This window comes from Orbicella faveolata, unplaced genomic scaffold (genome assembly GCF_042242905.1).
Source record: "Orbicella faveolata isolate gen_17 unplaced genomic scaffold, um_ofav_v1 contig_12, whole genome shotgun sequence".
Classification (NCBI taxonomy): domain Eukaryota; kingdom Metazoa; phylum Cnidaria; class Anthozoa; order Scleractinia; family Merulinidae; genus Orbicella; species Orbicella faveolata.
The window spans coordinates 33,087,860-33,113,981 of record NW_028301539.1 but is presented as its reverse complement, the minus strand read 5'-3'; the positions used below and the strand labels follow the sequence as shown (position 1 = coordinate 33,113,981).

The window sequence follows — 26,122 nt, the reverse complement described above, 5'->3', positions numbered from 1 at the left end:
CAAAAATTGCGAAATTGCTGTTTGGCAAAAAAGTTAATGAGCCATACATTTCTCTGTAAAATTTCGAGTTTTCAGAAGAAAATTTCTCCGAAACCATTCCGTGTATTGGGCTCAAATTTTCAGAGATAACTGAAACTGTTATTCCCTTTCAATATTCAGAGTTTTTCTTTTATTAGCATCATCAGATAGCGATAAGCATATGTTAATGAGGCAAAAAGTGTAAACAAAGATTCGCCTATAATATATTCTGCAGGGCCGTAGCTAGTAGCAGGCAAGCCGAGGCTCTTGCCTCAATAATGTTTGTCTTTTTTGCCTCTGTCACTACTTTGTCATGAATATGTGAGGTACCTCATAATAATCATAATATTTTTTTTCTGGCTTCGGTTCTGTACTGTAATGATTCAATTTAGAACCGGGGCGCTTATTTCTCTTTTAATTTGTAGGTCAAAGGATTGAGGAGAATCGTCGGAGAGGGTGTGTTTATTAGTCACTGGGCGCTTATTTCCTTTTTTTGCACAAACCGGCGTCGGATGTGGCATGGTAACGTATTTTAATGAACAACAACTGTGGTGGTAATTCAAGACGGACTGTAACATTTGGTGTCACAGTCTCATACAGTCGAACCTGTATTAAACGGCCACCCTCGGGACATGAGGAACTGGCCGCTTAATACAGGTGGCCGCTTGATACAGGATCACTAAAAATACTCACTGAGCATGGTCTAATGTCAGTTTGAATGGCGTATGCACACAAAAACACTCCATGCAAGGAAACAATAAGACAATCAACAACCTTTCAAGCAATGGATACTTTAAACAAGGTCCAGTGCCAACTTGTAACTTTAATAACTTGTAACGTTAATAACGGTATAATAATTATACGTAATATTGTGTAAAAGTACTGTGCAATAAATTGTTCTCTACTTTTCTACGGTATACAGCACTGTATTTCTATGACTTACCGGTTCACAACAAAATATCTCATACCGTCATTTCATAGTTTTTATGTTCAATTTCATACTTGTTACGTTCAGGGTGGCCGCTCAATACAGGTAAAAATAGCAAAGAAAGACATACATAGGACTGCTACAGGGTGGCCGCTGCCGTTAATGAGGTGGCCGCCTAATACAGGTAACAAATACAGCGTTTGTATGAGCGAAAAATCGCGACTTTGAAAACTAGCCGCTTAATAGAGGGTGGCTGCTCAATACAGGGCCGTTATATATAAGTTCGACTGTAGTTATCATACCGTTTGCTTGTTCAGTATGTTTAACATTCCGTTCAGGTGAGAAAGCAGATTACACAATTCACTCGTTTATTGGCCTAGTTCATGACATTTTGTTTTATGCCAATGTCCTGCGTGTCACTTGGGCAATTGGGGGCTCTTAATACAATTGGGGCGCTTATTAAAAAGAGACAGTCAAGGGAGAACGTTATTAGAAAGGGAAGGCTTACTGAATTAGGGGAGTGGGCGAAGTGAAATAATTTTGAAAATTTTTATTTTGTCTTTCTGTTTTAATTAGGTGCTGTACATGTTTTGGTTTAATTCCAGTTTCTAATAAGAAAGTCTTAAAGATTGTTTATATCAATAAGGGAATGTGATCGACTAATGTCAAGGCTTCTACTGCATGTCGCTGAGATCACCAGCTGCGTGCAGAAAGATTAGTTGTGACAGAGGACCACCTTTTGGAGGCTGAACTAGCACGCGTAGGCCAGTCTCTATCAATAAATTTAGTTATTCCTTTTTTACGAAATTACATTTACAAGAAAATAACCAGCAATAACGTAATCGTTTAGCATTTCTCAAGCCTATTCTGCAAAGAATCTGAAGTCTGTATGGACAGAATAACCAGTTGTCGTAATTTTTAGTTTCAAATCGGAATACTATACTTTCGAGGTGGGTAGAGTTAAGGGCGAGTTCACCTCTTTCCACATTTGCTTTGTTTAGAAACTTTAGCTTTCTGTAATGTGTTATACATCAGTTAATTTACGCCTTCTCTCGCCAGGCGGTTTTCTGGTTCATCCTTACAATTCGATAATTTATTTGCAAAACACGATGTTATATATATATTTATGCCACAGCACTGCCTCACTACAAAGAAACGTCCAACACGAAGTGATGCGAACCGGTTCACCCAACTTAACCTGGTTATAACGTTAGTTTATAACAGTTGAAACGCAATCGGAAAAAATAATAATAGACTTAACCACTGCACAAAAAAGCAACTTAAATTTGAATTTTTTGTTTAAAGAGTAGTTAAACTAAAGCAAATGAATATTCCACTCTTTTGGGGATAAACTGTCAGGAAAAAAACTTCTTTAGGGCTTTCTTCATGTTTCGTCTCCAAATAGATTAGACTTTACTCTCGTTTCTAAAACTTAATACTGGCTGCCAATGTTTAATTAAATTTAAAATTGTCGCGTTTTGACGAAATTTTCATGTTCAATCGTGTCAAGATGTTCCTGTCTCGTACACCTGACATTTCCAATTTGAGCCTTATGCAAATTATGCGACTGTGTCAGTTGAATTAAATACAAACCTGAGGTGAAATGACATGCTGGTAACAAAGAAAATCTGGGAATCATTAAGGTTTGCAGCCATTGAATGCAGTAAGTGTAGGCTTTAAAATCATTGTAACCCTATATTTCCTAAAATCTTCCGGAACTAAATCCAAGCCAAGGACCGTACAGAGGTGATTTTTGTTTTGCTTGGTGCAGCGTCAGGACGAATACAAGGCCGGAAATTTTACACCAGCTTGTGCTATAGATCTCTTGCACAGAACGTCAAAGCAATATAAGGGAAAAGATCAAACATCTTTTGATCTCACTCACAAAACATACATCGGAAATGCGAACAAGCTAAGCTTTTTGTTTTTAGTGGTGGTTTATAAATAATTAAAACTGCAGTGTTAAAACGATCGTGACTGGAATTAAAGCTTTTTTCCCCTCACTGTTCTCAGTATTCTTTGATCCGGACACACGGGTAAGATTTTCAGATATAGGACTTTGCCCAAAATTGTTAATGAAATTTCTTTTTTACCTCCTCTAGATAATATTTAGGTTTTGATGACTTAGAGACGTGGCAAATGGAGTGATCAGCGGCACCTGGTAGGTAGAATCTTGAACCTGAATTCTTAATATTACATGTATTTTTTTTTTTTTTTCAATATTATCGTTTCCTAAATCCGAGCTACCCAATGGCTGATTAACTGCTCAATGCCGGGTATTTCTCTGCAATAAAAAAGTGTATTTTCTTGGTAATATTATCTTTTTCTCTAAAATGGATTTGTTAAGGAGTTTGATAACACTGTCACGTAACACAATGAATTATAAATCTCTCGAGGACTCGAAGCCGTTATTTTCTATTTTAAAAACAAAATAAAGAAACCTCAGGCGTCACTTTCAATCAAAAAATCAAAGTGAACGAGACCACAAATTGTGTTTGTGAATCCAGCGATTTTTGTTCCTTCACCTTTTTATCACCTTGCTACATTGTAAAACAAGTCAATTAAATGTCAAACAAGTATACGACTAACCTTCCTCTCGCCTGCGCACAGTGTGATAAATTTTATACACACACCTCTCTCCAGGTCTGTAACTTTTGTTTGATTTCATTTCAGCTGCTTGTGTAGAAAGAAGAAAGCAGCTTGATCTCGCTAATCTTGGTTTATTTGAATGCTCGTAAATTTATTTACGTCCGGTTCCTCTCATTCAAATTTGATATTCAGATAAGATGTTACTTTATCTGTGGGCTCGACACTAGAATTGCAATCACTTTAAATCTTTCAGTCATCGTAAAAACGCATTCATTGTCTTGATTACTATCCCCTATACATTATTGAATTGTAAGTGTGCATTAAACACAACTTGCAAATAAATGGAAGTTAGACACAAATATCTAAAGCAATGAAATTTCATTCTTGATTAGACAATTTTAAAAGCTTAATTATTTTCCCACCTTAGCTTTGCCCTAGGCCTTGCCAACTGATAACAAAATATGGATTCAAAATTAACTCTTTTCCTAGACTTTGCCAAAAAGAAAATCGTGCTGTTTATAAAAACTATTGACCAAAAATGGGTTGACAGTTCATTATTTTCCCAACCTTATCCCTTGGCTTCTTTAGAAAGAAATTCGTAATGTTGAAGAAAACTGTCAACTAAACATAGCCTCAAAGATGAGAAACATGAATTAGATTTTAACAATATCAGGTTCATTTTTGTTGGTCTTTGAGTTGCAAGATTTGGAAGCATCTTGGTCTCCTTATGGTGACGCCTACTAAGTAATTTTACTTGGTTTCCCGTCGTGAAACTATAACAAGAAACCGCGCGAAACTTTTAATTTTTTTGTCATCAGACATATAATAACAAGAAAGTGGATGTTTATCTAGGCTTACAGAAGACAGACACGGTGACGCCACCACTCTCTCAAAGGGTACAATAGTTACTGAAACCCAAATAATCGAAGGGAAGTGAACTCAAAGAGGAGTTAAATATGTAAGTTACTCAGGTTGAATACTGTGCTCAAAAAAGGCAATGTAAACAAAAACCGAAACAAAAACATCTTATCTAGTGGAGCAAGTTGACGGCTGTCGTTTCTTATTAGAACGAAAATCTAAGTGAATGCGTGCCCCCATCTGCCCTCTTTGTACCTGCAAATTATTTTTAACTTCGAAAATGGTATTTAACCAAGCCGTAGGTGTATAGAGCGAATTTTACTCCTTCGCTCACTCTTTCGCTTCCTGTTAGACATTTTAAACATAAATGCATAATGAGCTATGCCGACTAATGCACAAGGAAAATTCATTTCACCAACTCACCACGCAGTTTAATAAGTCGAAAAAGGAATTTGGCAGGATGGCAAGTCTGCCTGCGGATGAACGGAACAGCTGAATGAATGAAAACAGAGCACACGCAAGAGCCGGCAGTTCTGCAGTCACTGTTATCGGCTTGAATAGAATAGTCACCCATCCATATACTAGCCCCGCCGAACAGGGCTTAACTTTGGTTATCAAACAACACGAGACACGATTCTTTCCTTGCGGTAAAGTCTCAGACAATTAAGGTGCTTTCACGGTATGACATCCCTTATGTATTCTGTTCCCGTTACATATGTTTTACGCTATTTCTTAACGATGCAAGCGAGCTTTAACTTCACTTTTCTCCTCTCGAGCTCGATATATAAATGATCTATGACATATGGTTTAAAAACTCCGTGCAGTGGTTACAGACCGTGATCTATTTTCCAATGTCAGTAATTTACCTCAAAGCCATTTTGATTTCAACACAAATTTTCGTGCGGAACTCCGCAGTTGAAGATCACGGACTAGCGATATAATCCCCTCTCATCAGCTCGCGTAGCCAATCATAGTGTAGGATTTGGTTCATGTTGCCCTCTCGCGAAGCAAACCATATGAAAAGTTTATAGTCGTTGCACATGGCAAGACGAACCGCGGAAAATTTAACAAGAAGGTTATATCGACTTTGCTACCCAGAAAAAGAAGGTTAATGCTGTCTCTAGAAGATTATTCAGATCCCTGACTTTTGAAAAAATCATTTATGGTGAGAGCTGTTTCTTACTGGAACGTTGAAAATTTAAAATATCATGCAAAATAAGGGAATCAGGTTCTGGCTTGTGCGTGTCTTAAATGAAATAGCAATGGTAATTCATAATGGCTGACAGGGTGGCTAAGATACGTGATGCTATCTCCCGTTTATATCGCCCAAAATAGCAATGGTAATTGATAATGTCTGACAGGGTGGCTAAGATGCGTGATGCTATCGCCCTTTTAATTCTTGACAATAACAGGAGTGAAAATGATGCGTCGTTACTCCCACTTGTGAGGCGACAATGGAAGAGCGATGTTGGACAGATGTTGGACAAAGGAATGAGACATTTCCAATTCGTGAACTGCAAAATAGCACACGCTTCATACCAAGCACAAGGAAACTAATCAATATTTCGTTATTCTTCGCAATTAGTGAGATTCAAATATGACAAGACAAACACCATTTCAACTAAAAAAAAAAAAAAAAATGGTGAATAACAAAGAAATTTACGATAATATAAAACAGGAAAGAAAACGCAAAGAACCCTCGTTTCTGTCATTAAAAACCTAAAATTGGCAAAAGACGTAAAAGACTCCCCCGGATAATCAAAGGTTGAGGTTTTTTTATCTGTCAAGAAAAAGCGAAATATCATTCGCCTATTTACACAAATCAAACACCTTTCGGTCCCCTTTTTTTAAAATCATTTCACTTTTATATAAAAAAAGTCTATTTATTTACGACACAGCAAAATATCCTTTATTTTGTGATTTCTTTTCGTGCCGCTTTGTGACGGTTCGGTGTTGGGAAATCGAAAATGGATTTTTTTTTTTTGGTCTTTTAATACGTGACGTGAGAATGACACATCGCGGTGTCCTAGTATAAACAAAACATTAATTTGTCTCTCAGGAAATTATAATTTTCTGGCAAATTTATTCCTTGCAGGTTTAGCAGCTATACTAAAGGAAGACTTTACTTTCATAGCCAGACAAAATTTCAAGTTTTGCGATCTCGTATCACATACAGAAGACGAAGTCTGACTGAGGGGCGAAACTCCGCGAGGAAAGAGGTACATGGAGACGGCATATTGTTGCCCTTTATATACTTAAAACTTTTCTCCTTTGGCATATACTGGCGCCCGTGTTGTAGTCACAGATTTACCATTTACAACCAATGGTTTCCCTGAGGTCTAAAATAGCTCGTCGATGAACGGTAGTGAACAACAGAGTGTAAATTTATTTGACTGATTTTTTTTTATGCTAAGTTTGAAAGTCAGATAATGTACTCGTCGAGTGACAAAAAAAGCAAAAAGAAAAGAAAAGAAGACGAAATAAAACAAAACAAAACAAAACAAAAACAAAAAAAAAAGCAAAACAAAATATCTAGAAGTAGATAATTGTCATTCTTGTGTAACGGTGGTTTCAAAACCGCAGGCGGCTCCTTGGAAAATCGTACAGAAGGCTTTCCCAGCACAGAGGCTCCATTTTACCATGCAATTGGTCATTGCTCATATTTGAGAAGCTTCTAAATCATTTTTCTTGCCGTTTGTATTTCCTCAAGTTTGTACAAATCACGAAAAGTTTGACTGAGCAAACATCGCAGTTAATTTTGCTTTTCTGGACAATGTATGTTTCGTTTATTATATTGGGCAAACTTTTTTGTAGCTTTGAGCTTTTTGATCTTTCCGTCGCAGCTGGCTGTTTCACGTGACTTTGATGATAATAAAATCGCACGCAAGCCATGTATGGCAAGCACATGAGGAGAGTCACATAAAACTATCATTTACTTGAACTGCTACTTGCTATGGCGTTATAAAGACTTGAAGCTGAGGTGATAAAAAAGTACCTGATGAAACAAACGGCTTTTTTCCATATGTTCCCACCTCAGAATTCAATTGACTCTGAAATACTGTAAGCCCGTAAGATCGCACTTCAATTAACACTATGCACTGCATTTCAACTAAGCAACTGGCTCGAGCTTACTCTAGCGAAAATCTCAAACGTTTTGAACGCTTCAGTTCACACATGCCGAGAAATGTCAACTTGCTACCGGGTGATAGTCGCTGAGCACTCTCCATAACTGACTGCTAAGCCTAGGAGTGAAATTGGCTCAGGCGAAACTCGAAATCTTTTTCAGTGCATCTTTAATAGACAGTTTAAAAATAAGTGATATATACATGGCAAAGTTAAAAGTGACTCATTTCTTCAGTATGGAGTACGCGATCTATTAAAATGAACAAAAAGAAAAAAAAAACATCCGTTGTCTTTGTTCCATGAATGAGTTCTAGTGATAAACATGAGAAGATGTCAGGGAAACAAGAAAACATTTGGTCCCAACAAAAACTGTAGACAAGTGTTTCCACAGATATTTCAAGTTCGTTCAAACCATCACGAGTGCCAGCCAATTCAAGAGCTATATGAAAACAAAGATCGAAGGTTTCATATTTCTTTTTTAGAAAGAATCATTTACAACAGTTTTTCCGTTTCCATAGAGTTACGGTAAAGGGTTTCAACCAACCCTAAATCGCTCCTTACCTTGTTTATTCGTAAAAAAAAAAATTAAATTAGAACTTGTGTTTCATGATATTCCTGGCTGCAACATTTTAATTACTTGCACAAAATTTGGCAGTATTCATGCAAGGAAATAAGAAATTAATGCATATCGTGGAGGAGGGTAAAAGCTAGGCCACAAATAGCTACATGGCGCTAAACATATTTTCAGCTCTATATTTAGAAATAACGTAAAACAAGAGAAGTAAGATCTTGTCCTCGGCAATCGTCATAGCCTTACGAGGAACAGATACACTCTTTTTTCTTTATGAGAAAATATTTAACAAGAATGTCGAGGATGAAATTTGCGAAATTTTAAGAATATTTAAGAATAAACGCAAGGCTTATATTTTGAAAAGAATATAATTTTTTGTGATAAAAATTGGTAAATACAGTACAATTGAAAAAAGTGTGAGAATTTTAGGATGGTTAGCCTTACATACGTGTGTTTCGTCCCTGCCAAGGGACTCGTCAGAGACCTTTCAGCTAACTCGTCAAACATTGCGTTTGAAGTCCCGCTAGTTGTAAAAAATAAAAAATAAAAATAAAAATAAAAACTAGTCTAAAAAAAACTAGCCTAAAAGCAACAAAATCAGTTCTAGCCGTATGTTTAAAGCTAAAATAGCATTTTTGCAAGAAGTCATGCGTTGTTGCAATCCAAAATTACTTCAACGCCATCAACGTGATGATAGAACAGATCATGATCTGAAGTTGTGTCTGCAAAGTTTACTTTGTGTTCCTTCAACTAATCTAAGAATATTTAGAATAATATTTTTAGCCTAAAATTGGCAGAAAAAAAAATATTCAGCCTGGGCCGGAAAAAATATTCTTAAAAAAGTGTAAGTATATAAACGTAAATAATACATGAAAATGAATAAAATCATTTTTACGCGAAGAGATAAAAATAATATTACTGCTCTTTTTAAATCATATTAATAACAGCTGAAATTTTCATTTCATTTTAATTATTATCTAATATTACAGGAAGTTTTCCAAGCAAGTGGTGACCTAGACACACTTTTGGGGCATATTAATCACTGACGTAGGGCGACAAAAAGAAATGGGAAAAAAGAATAACTCTTGCTCTCGGCAGTTGGATATTGTTTCCAGGGTAATGAACACATCGCCCTACATATGATACTCTTTACGTCAGTGAAATTATTTTTTTGAAAGGGTATTAAAATAAGGAAGAACGTAATTAAATTGGGGTCGAAAGGAAATTTTCCTTTGGCAAGTTTCAGCGATGTTATATTAACTCCGTAATAGATACTTTAATTAGTATACCTTTCAGCGGCCAGACAGCTTAAGAACTAATTTTGGCGATGCATAGCTGATTGTTAGTAAACAAAAATGACATATTATATTATATCTATGTCATGGAAATGTCTGGATAAAATGCAAATCTATCGGACACATTGACAAAAACACAGCACTTTAAACATATTATTACATAACCTTCAGAATCTACAAGACTCACATATCGATAAGTGCGAAAGAACACCAGTCATGAGTTTAAAATTGTGTTTGTGCTTTTAAAGAGAATCGAGGTGTTACAAATAGGTGTTACTGAAGGCCATCACACGAGGTAATGTTACATTTGAATTTAATGCACTCTTGATATTTCGCTTCATATATAAAGGGTTTTTTAGTTCTTGTGTCTGATTTAGTTTAGGTAGACTTTCCTCGCTGCGTGAAGCTTCTTTGGAAAAGTCGTATGAACTCCGTGTAAGTAGAAACTCGTGTAAAATCCTTAGCACGAGAAACACAGAACTTTGTATTTAAGTGCACTTGGTATTTTACTGTAATTAGCTACACGCAGGTGGCGATTTCACTTACTGTTTTCAATTTTAAATTCAGGGTTTCTTAACATGATTCTGTGGCAACTCCTTCCATTCTGGTTCCTACCCCTTGCCCAAGCACAGCCCTCTACCAAAGTACCCCTATACATCGGCTCAATGGCCCCTCTCACGGGGAAGCGTTCCTGGTGGGGGGCAGGCATCACTGTTGCAATGCAAATGGCTTTTGAGTACATCAACAACAGCTCTGATGTTTTACCATTTCATGAACTGAGATTGTTGGCAAATGACACAAAGGTGAGAACTATCTTGATCACCTCAACTACATTTTATAACAAGAGCCCATAACGCAGGAGTGACAAGACCCGAGGAGCGATAGAGCAAGATTCGAACCAGCGTAACCGTTGCTGTGTGATATACATGCCGCACGGTGTCACACTGTGTTATCTTCCTACTTGTACTGGACGCAATAGCGACATAACATGATAAGCTAGCGTAAGAAGAACGCAAGGTTTTGATACTCTTATGCTTATGTCGCGGTCGTCCTCACCAGCGCATAACTTTTTATGCTTATGCTTACGCTTATGCTTATGCTGATGCCTGCTTGACTAGTGACGACGGGGCTTTAGTGATGTGTGGTAGTTCTAAATTTACGCGTTGTAAAATCTACCGGATCTGGGCAAAGGACGAGATAAAAATAGACTACAGCCTGAACTTCGCTCTCTCTCCTTCAATAAGTGGTCGAGTCACGAGCGTAGTAATTAGCATAATTTACAGAGTGTGTGCGCATACAATTTTGAATTTACTTTATCTTTTAAATTCAGGCAGATTGCGCTATTTTTTGTGATCGTACTTATTTGTATAGTGAGATAGGTCCAAAGAAAATTATGTAACATGTTTTCTTTCAAACTTGCTTAATTTGGAACTGATTTCGTTAGCCACTTGTAAATCATTCAATAGACTTAGATTCAACCAGCTGTGCTTTCCGTCAGATCTGCCGTCCTGAAGAGTAGTAGCTGGTTATGCGATGAATAAATGATTCCGATTGATTTGAGATTACGTTTGAGTTAAACCAGTCCTATTAAACAGATTTAACCAAAAAAAAACGTTCTCGAGTCCCTCTAATCAGTACCATTATGTGGTTTGGTATTTCATTTGAAGAAATTATATTTTTATTCGGCAAATAATGGTAAGCAGAAGTGTATTCCCAGCTGGAGATGGCGTCTGACAACATGAGAACCGCCAAAGAGTGTGTTATTTTGTGTGTGCTGGTCGACTTTGGAATAATTTATGTTTCATTTTCATACAAGAGCAATTTTTGGCAATGTAATTTACGGTGGAAACCCAATTTTTCAAACCACCAAGTGAGACGAAAATTGATTGGAAAAATCGGGAGTAAAATTACAACGAGGGAAGGGAAACAACTTTAGATTCGAGTTATCGGGCGTTTTAAAAATCGAGGGTTCAAGGAATCGGGATTCTATTGTAGTTCAGTACAAGATGGGTCGCAGCTACCGTCTGTAAGCCAACGAGAATTTTACTGGTTCGGAAAAGAATAAGTGCTTTTACTTGTTTTCTCATTTAGGGAGAGACTGGTCTTGGCAACAGAATCCTTTATGATTACATCCGAGAAGGGAGACCGTCATTGGTTTTGGGGCCTGGCAGATCAAACGTGGCGCTCTCTGTGGCGGACACCGCAAAGTACTGGAAAATGATTCAGGTACTGAACTTCCTGTATTCCTTTACGTACCCACGATATTATCCCTAGGTTCGCAAGGCGTCGTGGATCATAACGGTATGTCAATAATCCTGGCCAAACGTCCACAGGATGTGCACTTGACAAAATACCAACTGGTGACGCATTATTTTATTCAATTTTCCGAGGCCCCTGTCACATCAAAGCAATCTTCAAATAGTGGGTCTACTTTGAATGGATCAGCATCAACATTGTGTTGCGGGGAAGGGGAGGTGGAAAGACCATAGGTTGACAAAAGTACAGTGTCCCAGGACTTTTACTAGTAGCTAGGATTGAAGCTTACTTCAAAAACTCATTAATAATTTATGAAGGAAATACAAAAAAAAAAAAAAAAGAATGTTTATGTGAGCGTCTTTAAATCTGATGAAGACGTGGCTAAATTGTGTTAAACCCACAAACGTTTTTGAAGCTCTTCAGAAAACTCGCGGATGTGTTTAGCGGTTATAACACACTCGGCTACGCCTCGTGTTTTAAATCCGATAAAACACCAATGCTCGTTTTTTGAACATTACTTCAGTAATTCCCCACCACTACGGCCACAGGTGAACAAATCTGACAAAAAAAAAAATCTGAAGCGTTGTTACACGGGTGTTTGTCTCTTCAAGGATTTGAATTTTTGCCAAGAAAGGCCATAAATTTTCTAAGTTCGATTGTGGAAACCTCTTTTTTCATTTTTTGTCTGCTACGCAGATTTCAGCGTCGGCAGGGAGTGGAGACCTTTCTGATTCGAAGACCTACCCTTACTTCTTCCGCACTATCTCGTCAATATCTGCGTCAAAATCTACCTTTGTGGCCCTTGCCAAGAAATTCAAATGGAAGCGAGTATCGATACTATTTTACAGTAGAGATATGTACATCAAGGTAAGTCACGAAACTAGCCTTAGGTCGTGTGGTTTCCCGCAATTAGTTTTGAAAAGAGTGTAATTAAATGAAACATGGTTGAAAATACCGTATTAAAGCTAGTTGTTACTAGCTCATAGCGCATAAACATAAGTATTAGCATAAAGAACGCGCGCAGACGCAGTAGAGTGCTGCTAAGAAGCACCTTTTGTTAGGAAATTTTCTCAACAAAAGGCAAACAGACAGACAAACAGACAGACAGACGTACAGACAGACAAAAAGACAGACAGACAAACAGACAGACGTTGTAACTGAAGTCTCTTTGAAGGTAATCTCTTTGAAAATATCGATCCAACGGATTTTCCCGGCGCTATCAAGGCTCTAATTATCAGCATCTTACTGTGTGCCGCTTATATTTATAATTATGCGCTGTGAAAACCAGTCAGTCTTTTAGTATGAGAATAACGTACCGATATGTTATTACCGTTTAAATTTAAGATTTCTGTTGTTAAAAGATGTGCGAGAGTGAGTGCGTTTCCTTACACTCTAAAACTTAGTAAGACCGCCAGTTAAAATCAACGGACAAAGGCTGCGAGAAATTCTTGAATTAGTAATATGTACCTCACTGTATATCACTAATTTCTTTTAAGATCTTATCTTTTTAAAAATCATTTCCAAACGAAAACTTAGGAGCAAAATTTTAACTACATTTTACAGCAAAAACTTGCAATGGAATGTTGATTGCAATGTCTCGATTTTCAGACTTCTTTATATCTTGTGTCTTAGAATTTTTGTGCCCACTCGTTTTTTCGCGACTATGAATATATTTTGAACAATAAAACTATAGGGTGTTATTACGGAGTGATTTACTTTCTAACGAGTGATCTGATTTCGTTGCGTTTTAGAAGGGGCAAAGAAAGGTGTTTAAGTTACTGTGGTGGTTTTACGACAAGAAAACGATATGTAAAATATATTTTTGCGCTTGACCCTTTGATGACTTTTCTCTTACACTGACAAAACGTCATGATCAGTCACTAGCAAAGGTTCTCTTCAGAACCACCCTCATCTAAACAATACTGCATTTTTACCAACTTATTATACCCAGGGCTCAACCATTTACTTAGGAGCATTTTTGTCTTTAATTATCTTAGGCTGCATCTGACCTTAAGGAGGAATGCGAAAGTAACAATATAACTGTGTTGTCGTACGGGAGCTTCAGAGACAGAAATGATGCTGACAACCAACTAGGACACATCAAGGTGACTTAAATCAGTAAATGTTTCGAATGGGATAAATTAAATGCCATAGCAGTTAGCCTTTAATAGTAAGAGTCCTTACACGTGAATCCCAGCTAACACCCCGTTATTTATCAAGATAATTGAAAGCATGCATTAACGTTTTTAAGTGCAAACCCACTGTAACACCCCTTTATTTATCTAGATAATTGCAAGAATGCTTTACCGTTATAAAGTACAATCCCACTGTCGTAGATAGCCATGTACGATGCGTGATAAGCGTGCACAGCAAATAAAGTTGTTGTACATGTACAACAACTCGTATTCATTCAGGCTAACCGCTGTATTTCCAAACTGAACACTTTGAGTGATAAGATCGAATAACTGAACTGATAAAGTGGTACTTATAAGTTATTATGGCTTCAATATTAGATGGAATGTGTCTACGTAACTAGTACTTAGAGGTATAAAGTATTCTCTGTAATAAGCATGAACTGAAACAAACACCCGTACAAATCGCCTTGAGCGCCATAACAATTATTTATTAGTTCACATATGACTATTTTTCCCAGGATATTGATGCAAGGATTGTGTTCGCCTTCCTACAGTTGACGACGAGTGTTATGTGTCTGGTAAAGTAATTTCTTTGAATGTTCTGTTTCATTTTCGCTCAATAGACCTTATATGACATCGAAACGATCAGGAAATATCGGCTTATGCAAGTTTTTATTTAATAATTAGATTATGAGCTCAAGATTTCTTTCACGTATAGAACTCGAGAACGAATAATCTAATTGTTTTAGTATAAATTTATTAGTTGTTCAAAACTTTATGTAAATCCTCTTAACAGACACGAAAAAGCAAGGAAGCTGCCATCATTTTGTTCCCAACCGCACACTGCTACGCTATTCATCTCTCATTTATATTCGCTGCATTTTTTGGTAACCATTTTTTTCCTTCGCAATTTTCTTGTTTTGAAAAAGGCCCTTCTGTAAGGAGAAGATGTGGGGATTATATCGAACTATTACAAACATCATGTTTTGCTGTCTAGAGCAGAATTCTTATTGTACATTCAACGGAGAGCACTCCGGAATTGTTAAAGCAACCCATGTGAATAGGTATCGGAGGATATCACATTTACATCAACATAGGATGAAGCACTTACTCCTCAGCCTCTCTTGATTGACACGTGTTCCTATTCCAAAATAAGATTAATCGAGCATGCCCTGACAATTATTTCTTTTTAGTAGATTCACAAGCACAACTTGTACGGCAGTAAATACGGGTGGGTATTGCATACTCCTGACTCGCGAGGCTGGTGGAATCGAACGTACCCTTCCCTGGACTGTTCTCCAAAACAAGTAAACGAGGCAGCGGAATATGCCATTTCCATTGACCACCTTTATATAAGCAAGGACAACAGGTCGACTATATCTGGGTTGGTAAGTAGAGATGAAGTGAGAGTGATGGGTGTCTGTATTTTATTACGTTCGTTATGAGAAAGATTAGACTAGTTAGGATTTAGGCGCACATCGCAAAACTATGTGGGAAGTGAGAAGGAAGTCTAGATCTCAAAATGATCTTTGGAGGGCTGTTTTAAAATCTTCAGCTATTTACGAACAAACTTTGCATTACCAAGCTGATCAGTCAACAACTGGTGGGAGTTCTAATCAAATGATAATTCTCATATACAAGAATTCAAAGTTTAAGAATTCAATTTGATATGTTTACATCTTTCTGTTCACATATTCTTGCTATAGTCCATCGATAAAAGTTGTCAATTGATTACAGGAAATCTAAAAGTGTAGTTCTACCAAACTATGTTTGGCATGGTAACATACAATTCCTGTAATAAATACATTGGGCGCCTTTTTTTTTTTTAGATACATTTCTGATAAAGTAAAGAAGAGTATTCAAAAATTTCTCTCTTTTTCCTTGTCAATAGACTCCTCAACAGTTTTCCAAAGCCTATGAGGTATATGCAAATATAACAGACGTTCGGAAGTCTCTCTATGGGCCTTTTGGTTTCGACGCTGCCTGGTTAGTTGCCATTGCATTGAATTCTTCCATCAACATGTCAAATCCACGATCATTGAACATAATGGATGTAAGAGAAGATAATGCAACGGAAACTATCAAGGACAGTCTGCTTAACGCGAGATTTCCAGGTGTAACGGTTAGTATGCTTCATGAATTACAGAGCGAATACTCCCTTGCTGGACTAAAATCCACGTTTATGAAGTAATCGTATTACCTCAAGATCTTTTTGTTGAGAGAAAAACATCAATCAGAACCTCTCGATCCGGGACCAAAATACTTGTACTTACACGCCCTCATCGTTAGTGCGCTCGACTTCAGACCGACGACTGATCCGGGTTCGAGCCCTGGCTGGGAGCATTGTGTTATGGTCTTGCTCAAGACACTTTGATCCCATTGTGCCTCTCTCCACCCAGGTGTATAGTTAAGTACCGGCGAACTTATTGCTGGGGTTAATCCTGCGATGACTAGCATTCCATCCAGGGGGGAGTATAAATATTTCTAGTCGCTTCATGCTACAGAAACTGGAGATAAGTGCCGACCTGAGGGGCCACTTCGCTCGTAATCAGACTTGCCTACAATCTCCTTCCACGAAACACGCCAGCGTCATGTTTTTGCTCGACCGAAGCTTACAAACTGTCTGCGATACTAAACTCACTTCTCAAGCCCGATACACTCTTAAATACCACTTTCATCAGGGAGGTTGTACAATGTATAAACAAATAAATGCAACTTAAAACGGTAGATCAGTTATTCGAAATTTGTCTACGACGTTCAGCATAAATCACTGTTCAAAACTCCGGCCTACACCTTTGCCGGCAGACTGAGCTAGAAGATGCTAATAGTAATGTGAGATTCAAAAGATAGAGTCGGAGAAATGTAATCAAGTAATTCATGAACCTTACATGCCTTAAATTCTAGATTTTAGTGTTCAGAACTTTTCTGATGCGTTGTTTTCTATAATGATGTTTTTCTGATAAAACTTTTATAGGGTGAAGTTCAACTGGAGAGCAATGGAGACAGAAAAGGAAAGTTTGAAGTTTTTCAACTTATAGGTAAAGGTTACGTTGTCTTATGATATATTCTTTCTGCGTAGTCTTCTTCTCTTGGTCTTCTGTTGTCCACCTATAAGTCAGGACATTTCTGAGGGCCTCCCAGGGAGGGATAAAATGTTCCCTTGATCCCTTCGAAATTTCATTTTTTTTTTCCCCCTGTTCCCTATTAGTAACTGTGCCATTGCTTCCAATGATAGAAGAGATTTCCCTTGTTCCTCAAATTAATTTCAAAAATATCCCTTGTTCCCCCAAAACCCTAGGAGGCCCTCATTTCTTAATAAGTTTGGGAATCTCGTAATGATGTTTATTTCTTCCACTAAACGCACTCTTCCATGAAAACCTCGCAAAATTTAGCAACCGAATTTTGATATGTGACTCTGTTTATACATTTCTTTCAGGAAGTGAGTTAGGCCTTATAGCTTTTCATGATGCCACAAAACCGGATAATCTCACGTATTACAATGAAATGAATTTTCAGTGGAGAGGTATAACTTCTTTTGTTTGAATCATATTGGCATTTGACATTGTCGGTGTTACCAACTGCTACACGACCTTCCAAATCAAAACGCTCTTTGCTATAAACTTTCGTCAATCAAACAGTGGTCTGCAGAAACGGCTTTACACGGTAAAAAACTACCTATGTATCTACCTATGTATGCGGCTGTTACGACTCACTCATCCATTCCCTTTTTATCTGCATCACTGCATTGTGACTACCATGGTGATAACCAGTATCTACAATTGTGAAAGCTTCATTGATACAGATGGCCCTGGCATTACAGTCAGCTCATTGTTAACGGACATCTGATGTATAAGACGGACAAGTGTTCGGTTGGTCCCAACCGTTCTTCATTCATTTTTCTGTAACTAAACTCTTCTTAATACGCTCACCTCTCTAAAACGGATCATGTGGACTTTGAAGAAGTCAAGAGACACTTCAAAAGGGTACCCCAGTGAAAACGTAGACCGTACTTTATAATATCGATAAGTTTATCTATGTCATTTAGTGCATGTCTTACATTACACCTTCATTATACAGATGGAATATCACCTCGTGATCACATTATCTATAAAGACAAGTTAATCCAACTGTCTCAAGGGAACTTCATCGTCATATGTGTTGTGGCTTGCATGGGAATATTGCTCTGCTTTGGATTTTTACACTTCAATATTGTGAACAGAAAGGAAAGGTGAGGAAGTTTACATAGTACTGCGCAGTTGAAAAAGTAGTCTTTGTATAAAATGAAAATATAAACCAAACTGATAACTTCAACATTTTTTCTAAATAAATTTCAGCGTTAGCAGTCCACAAGCAACTATTAATGGTGGCAGGCTGCTGTACAAAGAATGACGAAATAAGAATAATATAATAATATAATAATATTTAACAATATAAATAAACAAATCTTCTGCATGTAGGAACCACAGTGCACGCCGTAAGCTTGGAATTTATCAGATGAAATTTCAGATTTTTCTTTCCGGTCTCGCGGTTGAAAAAAAAAAAAAAAAAACCCAAATAAACAAATTATTTTAACAGTCTTTTACACTATCTTTTAGACTGCTACAGCCTAAAGCAGGTACGAGCTAAACAAACTTCTCTTTTTTTTTTTTTGTATATTTCCCAGGTGCATTAAGATGTCAAGTCCTAATATCAACAATGCAATAATTGTTGGTTGTATTCTAACGTATGTCTCAGTGATTCTTTTCTCTGTGGATGGCGAAAGACTAACCAGCTTTATTTGTAAGGTGACTATCCAGTTTTACAAAATACATTTGTGTTTCCCAAAAAAACACCATTGTTGGTGGTTTTAACAAATTAGCCATAACAGTGGTAGTTTAGTCTTTCAGTGGTTTTCTTTTTAGCTATCAAAATTAAAGAAAAAAATGAAAAATCATTTCTTGCAAGTAGCAAAAGCTGCAAACATAAAATTGCTTAACCCATGTTCGCCCGTGGCACTTACCAAACCTTTATGTAACTGATGCTACTAGTTCATTCTCAAAAATGATCTCTTATTTATTTTTCAGGCTAAAGTATTCACCCTGGATATCGGGTTTACAATCGCTTTTGGATCGATGTTTTCAAAGACTTGGCGCGTTCACAGAATCACTAGAAAAATCCGAGTGCGCAGACGGGTAAGCCAAGTCCGACTCACCCGAGGCGTGGTGATTGAAATCAGATTCAGACTATATTGCTCTAAATGGTTGAAAAAAACGTTGACGTTGGAGTCATGATCTAAAGCTATCTAGTGTTACCGATTGAGAGGGTATATATTGAAGTTCCTCGGTTTATTCTTAGGATGAAACTTCACTAGACGTGTTTGATGCATGTAGATCACATTTTAATGTGTAGTTCAATCTGATCACGTCATATCACGTACTCTTATCAATTACAAAACGCTTACGTAAGAAGTGTCGTAATGCTCTTAGTAAAATGACTGAAACGATGAGGATCAGTAACCCTTTGAACAAAAACACAAACTGGACGTATTCCCGAACAGCACACCAATCTTGAAAGTCACTGAGTATATTCAAACGTTACTGTGTATCCTATACTCCTCTGATTCATACGTGCTTTATGCTTGTCAAAGTTATTCGAGCCACTGAATATTCGACATTTTTGCTTGCTTTGAGTTTGGGACATACTATGTTTTAAAAGAAGCAAAACAAATTAGTCTTCCAAAAAAGTTGCTTTTGTTCAATTTTTCTCTGGTTTTTCCATTTGCAGGTGATTAAAGACTATCATTTGTTTGGAATGATCTTTGTTCTCCTGTTTTTTGACGCTGTAATCATCATAATATGGTCCTTAGTAGATCCTTTGCGTAAAGATGAGAAGTTTCTAAGCAACGAGGTACCGTAAGCTGCTTGCTTTTTTTCATCATGTCAAATATCTTGTAGTAACTAATATATTTAAAAGTCATTTTTATGACCTATAACATTACTTTCAATTTAAAGGAAACCGCAGAAAAGTAACAACAGGCTGACGTTTACGATTGACGAGGATAAAAAAAAAAGATGCTAACAAAGATTTAAAATTTGGCCACATTTTTCAAGATGCCTCATCTGTCGTTGACGTGGCCCACTCAAGGGCGGAACTAGGGGGAGGGTGCAGGGGGTGCGCATCCTCCCCCTCTTAAAATTTGTTTATCTCACCAGTTAGTTACGCTATTCCTTAGTGGTGCGCTCCCTGGGCCTCTTTATTAATGATTCACGTGCTTCTTTTACAGACTAATGACCCACATGCGGACGTTATCTACCGGCCTATGATATATCACTGTGCAATGACCAACTCATCTGTTTGGCTTCTTTTGGTGTACGGTTTCAAGGGAATTCTTCTTGTATTTGGATTATTTTTAGCGTGGGAGACCCGTAAGGTCAAGATAGCAGCACTGAATGATTCACACCACATCGGTAAGTCCCCACATCCCTCTAACTTTCTGACAACTGTAAAATCCGGTTTGATAGAGATTGAGTCCTAATAGTACTCAAACATAATTGCTTGCTTTAGTGATAAGCACTTCTCAATCATGGCGTCACAGATCGTCGAAATGACGTCACACATTTCAAAATGTTCGCCATATTGGTTTTTTTTTTTTTTGAAAAAAAATTAAATAAGTCAGACCAGCCCTAATAATGATTCAAAAATCAGGAAAATAAAATCGTCATACAAATCCAAATCAAAACCCAAACAGAAATTTAAGTTTCAAAACGCTTTTGAACAAGATATTCATGGAGCGTCAGGTCTTGCCACCAAATAATTGATACACAAAAAAGTTCCCTGGTGATTTTTGCGAAAATCTACGAACGTTGACTACCATAGCTTGAATGTTGTTTCTGTAGGAAAAGATTGAATCTGCTGGGGCATTTGGTGATATCGCTACAGTTGGTAAACCACAGTTTGATCCCTCTTTGGTACAAGGTAGCTTATGCGAAGGCGACATTATTATGAACCTCTTTATTCATTTATTTTATTAATTTATCTATTTATTTATTTTTTGTTATCTCTCTAGGTATGGCTGTGTACAATGTGTTTATTGTCTGCACAATAGGAGTTCCTATGGCAATTTACAGTGAACAGCAAGAGTATGAAATCTCGTTCTACGTCATAACCGTCTGTATTGTATTCTGTACCACTGTGACGTTGTGCCTTGTCTTTGTACCTAAGGTATGTTTGTCTTTCTGAGTAAAGTCGAAATGCACTATTTAAGACGTTAGTAAACGTCAATTAAGGAAACAACACCTGAGGATTTGATAGAAGAACGCCACTGTATAAACTGTCTTAAATCTTTCTCCTAGTTGATTAGTATGATTTTTTCACATGTAATAGGATTCTTATAAATATGCGTTTTAAAGCAATGATAGCAATTTTGATAAATAAACACATTCATCAAATACAACTTTCCGGTGGACACTCAAGCTAAAGCTTCGAAACTACAATCAAGGTTATTTTGAAAGTTTGACAGTGCAGGTTTCTTCTCGAACACGTTAATTTCAATGTTTCGGACAATTTTTCAACCTTGGAACTCATTATAGATCACCAAAAAATTTATAGTCTTTTTTATGGGGTTATCTTATTAAGTGATAGGCAGAAGAAGTCTTGGGGTAAGCCAATGATGGCTCATATTGCCGTGCTATCAGATTGGCTTTCATTTGTTGTGAGGGTCGTCCACGCAACATTACCGAAAGAAAAACAAGCATAAAAGAAACAAAAACAAACAAACAAACAAACAAACATATAATAACCTCAATAGTCCTCAGGCAATCATCATGGTTTATATATATTTTTTAAACTGAGCCATTGATTCCTTGAAATGTTTGTTTTCCAGTTGAGCAGCCTAAATTTAATATCTCGGCAAGATTTCGTCCTAGCTTTCGTTAATTTTTCTCATCAATATAGTTTTACATTTGTATCAATTTGCGCACAAGGTTTTCCACTTGCAGAAATTTTGTTTTCATTTCTTGTCACTCTGTTCTCAGATAAGAGCAATGAAGAAAAGAAACCTGGAAGAGGTGCACGATGGATTTCCAACAAATGGAATAAAATACGAAACCAAGGAGCTCAGTGATCGCCATGAAAGTATGAAAAACAAGGAACTACAGAAAGAGGTTGAACGACTTCAAAAGTTGTTGGAGAAGGTAAAATGTTGTAAAATGTATTAGGTTTGACAAAATAATCAAACTTGAGTCATGATTTTTGAATAACTACAACTTACAATCAAACCTTCAAGCAATGAAAAGCTCTTTCGTTCCTTCCCCGTAGTCGCTAAAAGATGGGTCAATGATCAAGTATTGGGAGAAATTGAATTTTCTGAACTGATCCGTTTGACCGTAAGTTATACATACGAAGTTCCTCAATAATTGTTGAACCTCGGAGTAGTTCGAAGCCATGACCTGTGGATTAGATCACCGTTGCTCTGCTAGGCTACGGGAGCCACGACTTGTTAATCCTGCCAGGCGTGCGCGACTTAAAATCGCTCAAAACAGTTTCCATTACTTTCTAAGACTTAGATTTTGATGAGTCAATAGGGAGCTTTATAGATTGGACTAAGACTACGAGATTGCGTACGAATACGATTTTCAATTTTCAAACCAATGATGTTTCCAGAGCCCTCGCTCATCATGTTGGTTTTAGGTAGAGAGGGCAGCTCATGGGATGAGATGGGTATGTGTTGTGAGAATGTGAAGCCTGAAAACTAGAATTGAAAAGGCCTACTCGTACTAAAATGTTAAGTCTCGTATCATCTGCAAGGTTTGCCTGAATTAATTAACACAGGATGTCGCAACATGGAGAAACAGGGGCGTAGCCAGCCTTTTTGCATAGAGGGGTTCCTAATGTATATTGCTTGCCCGATTGACAATGGAGCGCCGGAGGCACTCTTTACTAGGGTGGTCCGGGGGCATCCTCCCCTGGATAATTTTTGAAATTTGGGTCTTCAGAAATGGCGTTTCCTTGATTCTGAGCACAAATTCCCAATAATTTTAGCGACAAACGTAGCTAGTATTTCTAAGAGGGGACTGCAAATCTCACTTCCTGAAGAGATAGACCTTAATAGAATTAAAAATGGATAATAAAATAGTTGTTCAACATATTACATACTTCATCAAATGCTGTAGACTTGCGATTTACCGTTCACTCAGCTAGGATTTCAGAAAGGAGGCGCCGTGGATGCTTCCGTACAAAAATGTCGATTGTTGCACCAATGTCAATTTGCCTACCGTAATGGATGTTCATTAGCGCAAGGCCAGACTCTCGCTCACTGGTCATGGTCGACCTCAGATAAGTTTTCAGTCACCGCAATGTGCTAAACGATCGCTCACATTCTGCAGAGGTAATTGGCAACGTGCATAAGATGCGCAACAACTTATGTACGTTTGGAAAGAATTCATGGTTGCATTCTTTTAATGCCTGAACTGCACTGCTGGGTAGGTCTTGATCCGCGTTTAGCCACTTGCGCCGCCAACGGAAAAGTTCCACATCAAAAACCTGGGGTAATGGTGGGTCATCTGCATAGTACTGCAAAGCGGCTTGTACAGGGTTTCCTTCTCGAGAAACTAGCAAGGCTGGAAGTAGGCACAGGAGGGAAGACATCACAGCATCATTATTGAGATCAAATTATGTGTCTTCGAATGAGATTAAATTTCGATAAACATTTCAAAATAAAAATGAGCAATAGAAATTTTACACAACGTTTCGATGTCGTCATGACATCATTATCAAGTGATAACACTGTTGAACCGTTATTTTCTTGTCACTTGATAATGATGTCATGACGACATCGAAACGTTGTGTAAAATTTCTATCGCTCATTTTTATTTTGAAATTATGTGTCTATCTCAGAAATAAGATGATCCAACAGAGGAATTGTGAGCGCTCTTTTGTAGTAATCGTTCGGTGTTCTTGCTTCGACATTGCTTCGGTGCTGTTCCCGACCAACAATGCGTGGCATAGATGGCTCGATGTTTGCTTTCCTCGCTGTGGTGGTAGCCATGATGTACCAATCCGAGCAATATTTCTCGATTTCTGCCCTGATGTCTTGTAGCTCACCTTTTAAATCTCTGATGTGGCTGTATGCTTCATAGACATCGATGTCTCGCTTTTGCAGCTTGATACTGAGTGGCTTCAGTATCGAAAGGCATTTCATCGTCGTAATCTGGGTGATGATAAATTCAAAATTGGATACTGCATGTAACAGGCTGTTTGCCTTGCTTTTGCTGTCAGTGTCCCAATTCCAGGCAGTTTCCCCGAACTGATTTGCAAACAGCCGCTCATTTGACATACAATCTAGTGCTCTTAGTATAGATGGCAAAAGCGCAAAGAAAACTTCATGTGCCTCGTGCCTTTCAACCCACCGTGTTCGGCACAAGCTGAGCAACGTTGTTTTGCTGGCCTCGAGGGTTTCTTTCTCAATTACGGCAAGCAAAAACTTGTTACGCTTCGGTGAATACCTAAAAAAATTGCAAACTTCATTGAATGTTCCAAGCATGTTTCCGATAAGGGGTTGATCACAGGAGTGAACGATTGTGAGGTTTAGACAGTGAGCTCTGCAGTGTGTGTACACAGCCTGTGGAATTTTTTCCCGTATCAGTGCATGTCTGTGAAACGTGCCAAGAGGATGATATATTAGACGCTCCAGCGTACCCTTGTCCCCGACAGTTTTTTATGTCTAAGTTCCACTGTGGTAGGGTATCCAGTATCGAGCTAGCGATCGCCTCCCCTGTTATCCGCTGCAGACTGCTGAATCCTAAAAATTCCTCGTGAAGATATCCATCACTGTCAACAAAACGTAGGACAAGTGATAGCCAATTTATGCACCCGTATAATATTGTAACCTGCGATAGAGCATGTGATGCCTTTTTAAATTGATTTTCTTTTGTTCTTCTTCAAAAACGAAAATCTCGTCTCGCGGAATTCCGAAAGGGGGGTTCCGATAATTTTTTCCTCTTGAAATAATATTCATTTTCATAACCCACAAGGGGGGTTCCAGAACCCCTGGAACCCTCCCCTGGCTACGCCCCTGGAGAAAGTATAATAATTATTGTTTATAATTATCTTTGCTCAGACATATTCATTAATAACGTAACGCCTGCCTTCATTTCGCAGACACAAAAGGAAAAGGACAGAATGAATTCACAAATGTCACAGCTGATTCCCAAACCAAGTTGTGTGGTGTGAATCTTGCTAAAAGAAACTTAAGAAGATGAAAACTGTCATTGCTCTTCATATTTGTACGCACAGGCCTAAGAAGTTGCAAGCAGAAATATGCCGCTAAGGGAAAGCTAGAATATCAGATTAACAGTAAAGCTCGAATGCGGTCAACCAAAGAAAATATCATTTAACTGAAGATTCTGTTTATAACCTAATGGAGCTGGTTATTCAGTCGAGAGCTAGCTGTAATCTCTGAGCCGACCGACAGCGGATTGCTCTTAATATTTTAGATACGTCGTACACGCAAATGTCAGCTAATGGTGTCCGACCTCATTGAACTAAAGGAATCGTGTGCCACTATACCTTTTTTTAATATATTAACTTAATTAATTAAAATTGAACAGATTAACATGTAAACCAAAGAAGCCGGCTTCATTTCCTCTTAAACGCATGCGGGCGATAAATCAAATCCTGTGCTGCGATTGGTTAGCCGAATATACAAAATGAGGTTATCTTGATCACTCGCGAATACCCGCTGCGCCCTGCAGGAAAATGGTTCATGCACTAAAAGAAACCCTTTTTGACAAAGCGTCTTCCTTCATGATAACTCGATTTTTTGGACCCATTCTCGTGCTGTCTCTGTCCATTAAGACGCAATAAAACTTGGCCAATATCCATGCAAGCCATCTTGGACAAACAAGCTTAGTCGATAACCTGTATACATAAAAGTTCGTCAGAAAGGATCATAATTCCACAAACGGAATATTTTGTGAAAGCTTGGATGTCAATTTTAGTCAGGAACGCGCAAACGTGAATTAAGGAACTCTGGAAAGACGTTAAACGACTCCAAGGCTTTCTGGAGAAGATAAAATGAATGAGATGTTGTTAGTTTGAGTTGTTTTTGGCAAAATTACATATGTAGAGGATATATTACACGGCGGTGCAAAGATATGAATTTTATTTGGAGTGGTATCATATTATTTGCAATACGAGAAAATAAAATGATCTCACTGATCTTGAATTTTCTTGGGGAGCTTCGGCGGTATCTGGCCATCTTGGCCCCACGCTTAGTCAGCAGCGAGATCCACTGTGTACTCAGGTCAGGCAGAGAAATTACAGTATTATAATCATGATTAAAACTGGGAATAATATTGGTTAAAATGGATGA

At 37.8% G+C, this 26,122-nt stretch overlaps 1 protein-coding gene and 2 pseudogenes across 2 annotated transcripts; 1 reads left to right on the top strand and 2 right to left on the bottom strand.

The window, feature by feature from the left end:
* Positions 1–2,539: 2,539 nt before the first annotated feature.
* Positions 2,540–25,379, top strand: LOC110057855 (gamma-aminobutyric acid type B receptor subunit 2-like). 2 transcript variants are annotated; one of them, XM_020764459.2, is made up of 21 exons: positions 2,540–2,609; positions 3,049–3,107; positions 6,489–6,612; positions 9,760–9,817; positions 9,950–10,185; positions 11,474–11,608; positions 12,335–12,505; positions 13,636–13,743; positions 14,292–14,351; positions 14,970–15,161; positions 15,665–15,895; positions 16,748–16,811; positions 17,210–17,296; positions 17,851–18,001; positions 18,437–18,557; positions 18,837–18,944; positions 19,537–19,659; positions 20,036–20,219; positions 20,819–20,973; positions 21,786–21,944; positions 24,910–25,379. In XM_020764459.2, the coding sequence occupies exons 5-21, from the start codon at positions 9,961–9,963 to the stop codon at positions 24,979–24,981; spliced, it is 2,346 nt and encodes a 781-aa protein (XP_020620118.1). In that variant the 5' UTR covers positions 2,540–2,609; positions 3,049–3,107; positions 6,489–6,612; positions 9,760–9,817; positions 9,950–9,960; the 3' UTR covers positions 24,982–25,379. The 2 variants fall into 2 exon arrangements, with proteins under 2 accessions (XP_020620118.1, XP_020620117.1); XM_020764458.2 differs by lacking the exons at positions 2,540–2,609; positions 3,049–3,107 and having other exon boundaries at positions 6,335–6,612; positions 9,765–9,817.
* Positions 22,856–23,421, bottom strand: LOC149117596 (52 kDa repressor of the inhibitor of the protein kinase-like; annotated as a pseudogene).
* On the bottom strand, positions 23,471–24,902 carry LOC149117595 (52 kDa repressor of the inhibitor of the protein kinase-like; annotated as a pseudogene).
* Positions 25,380–26,122: the final 743 nt, after the last annotated feature.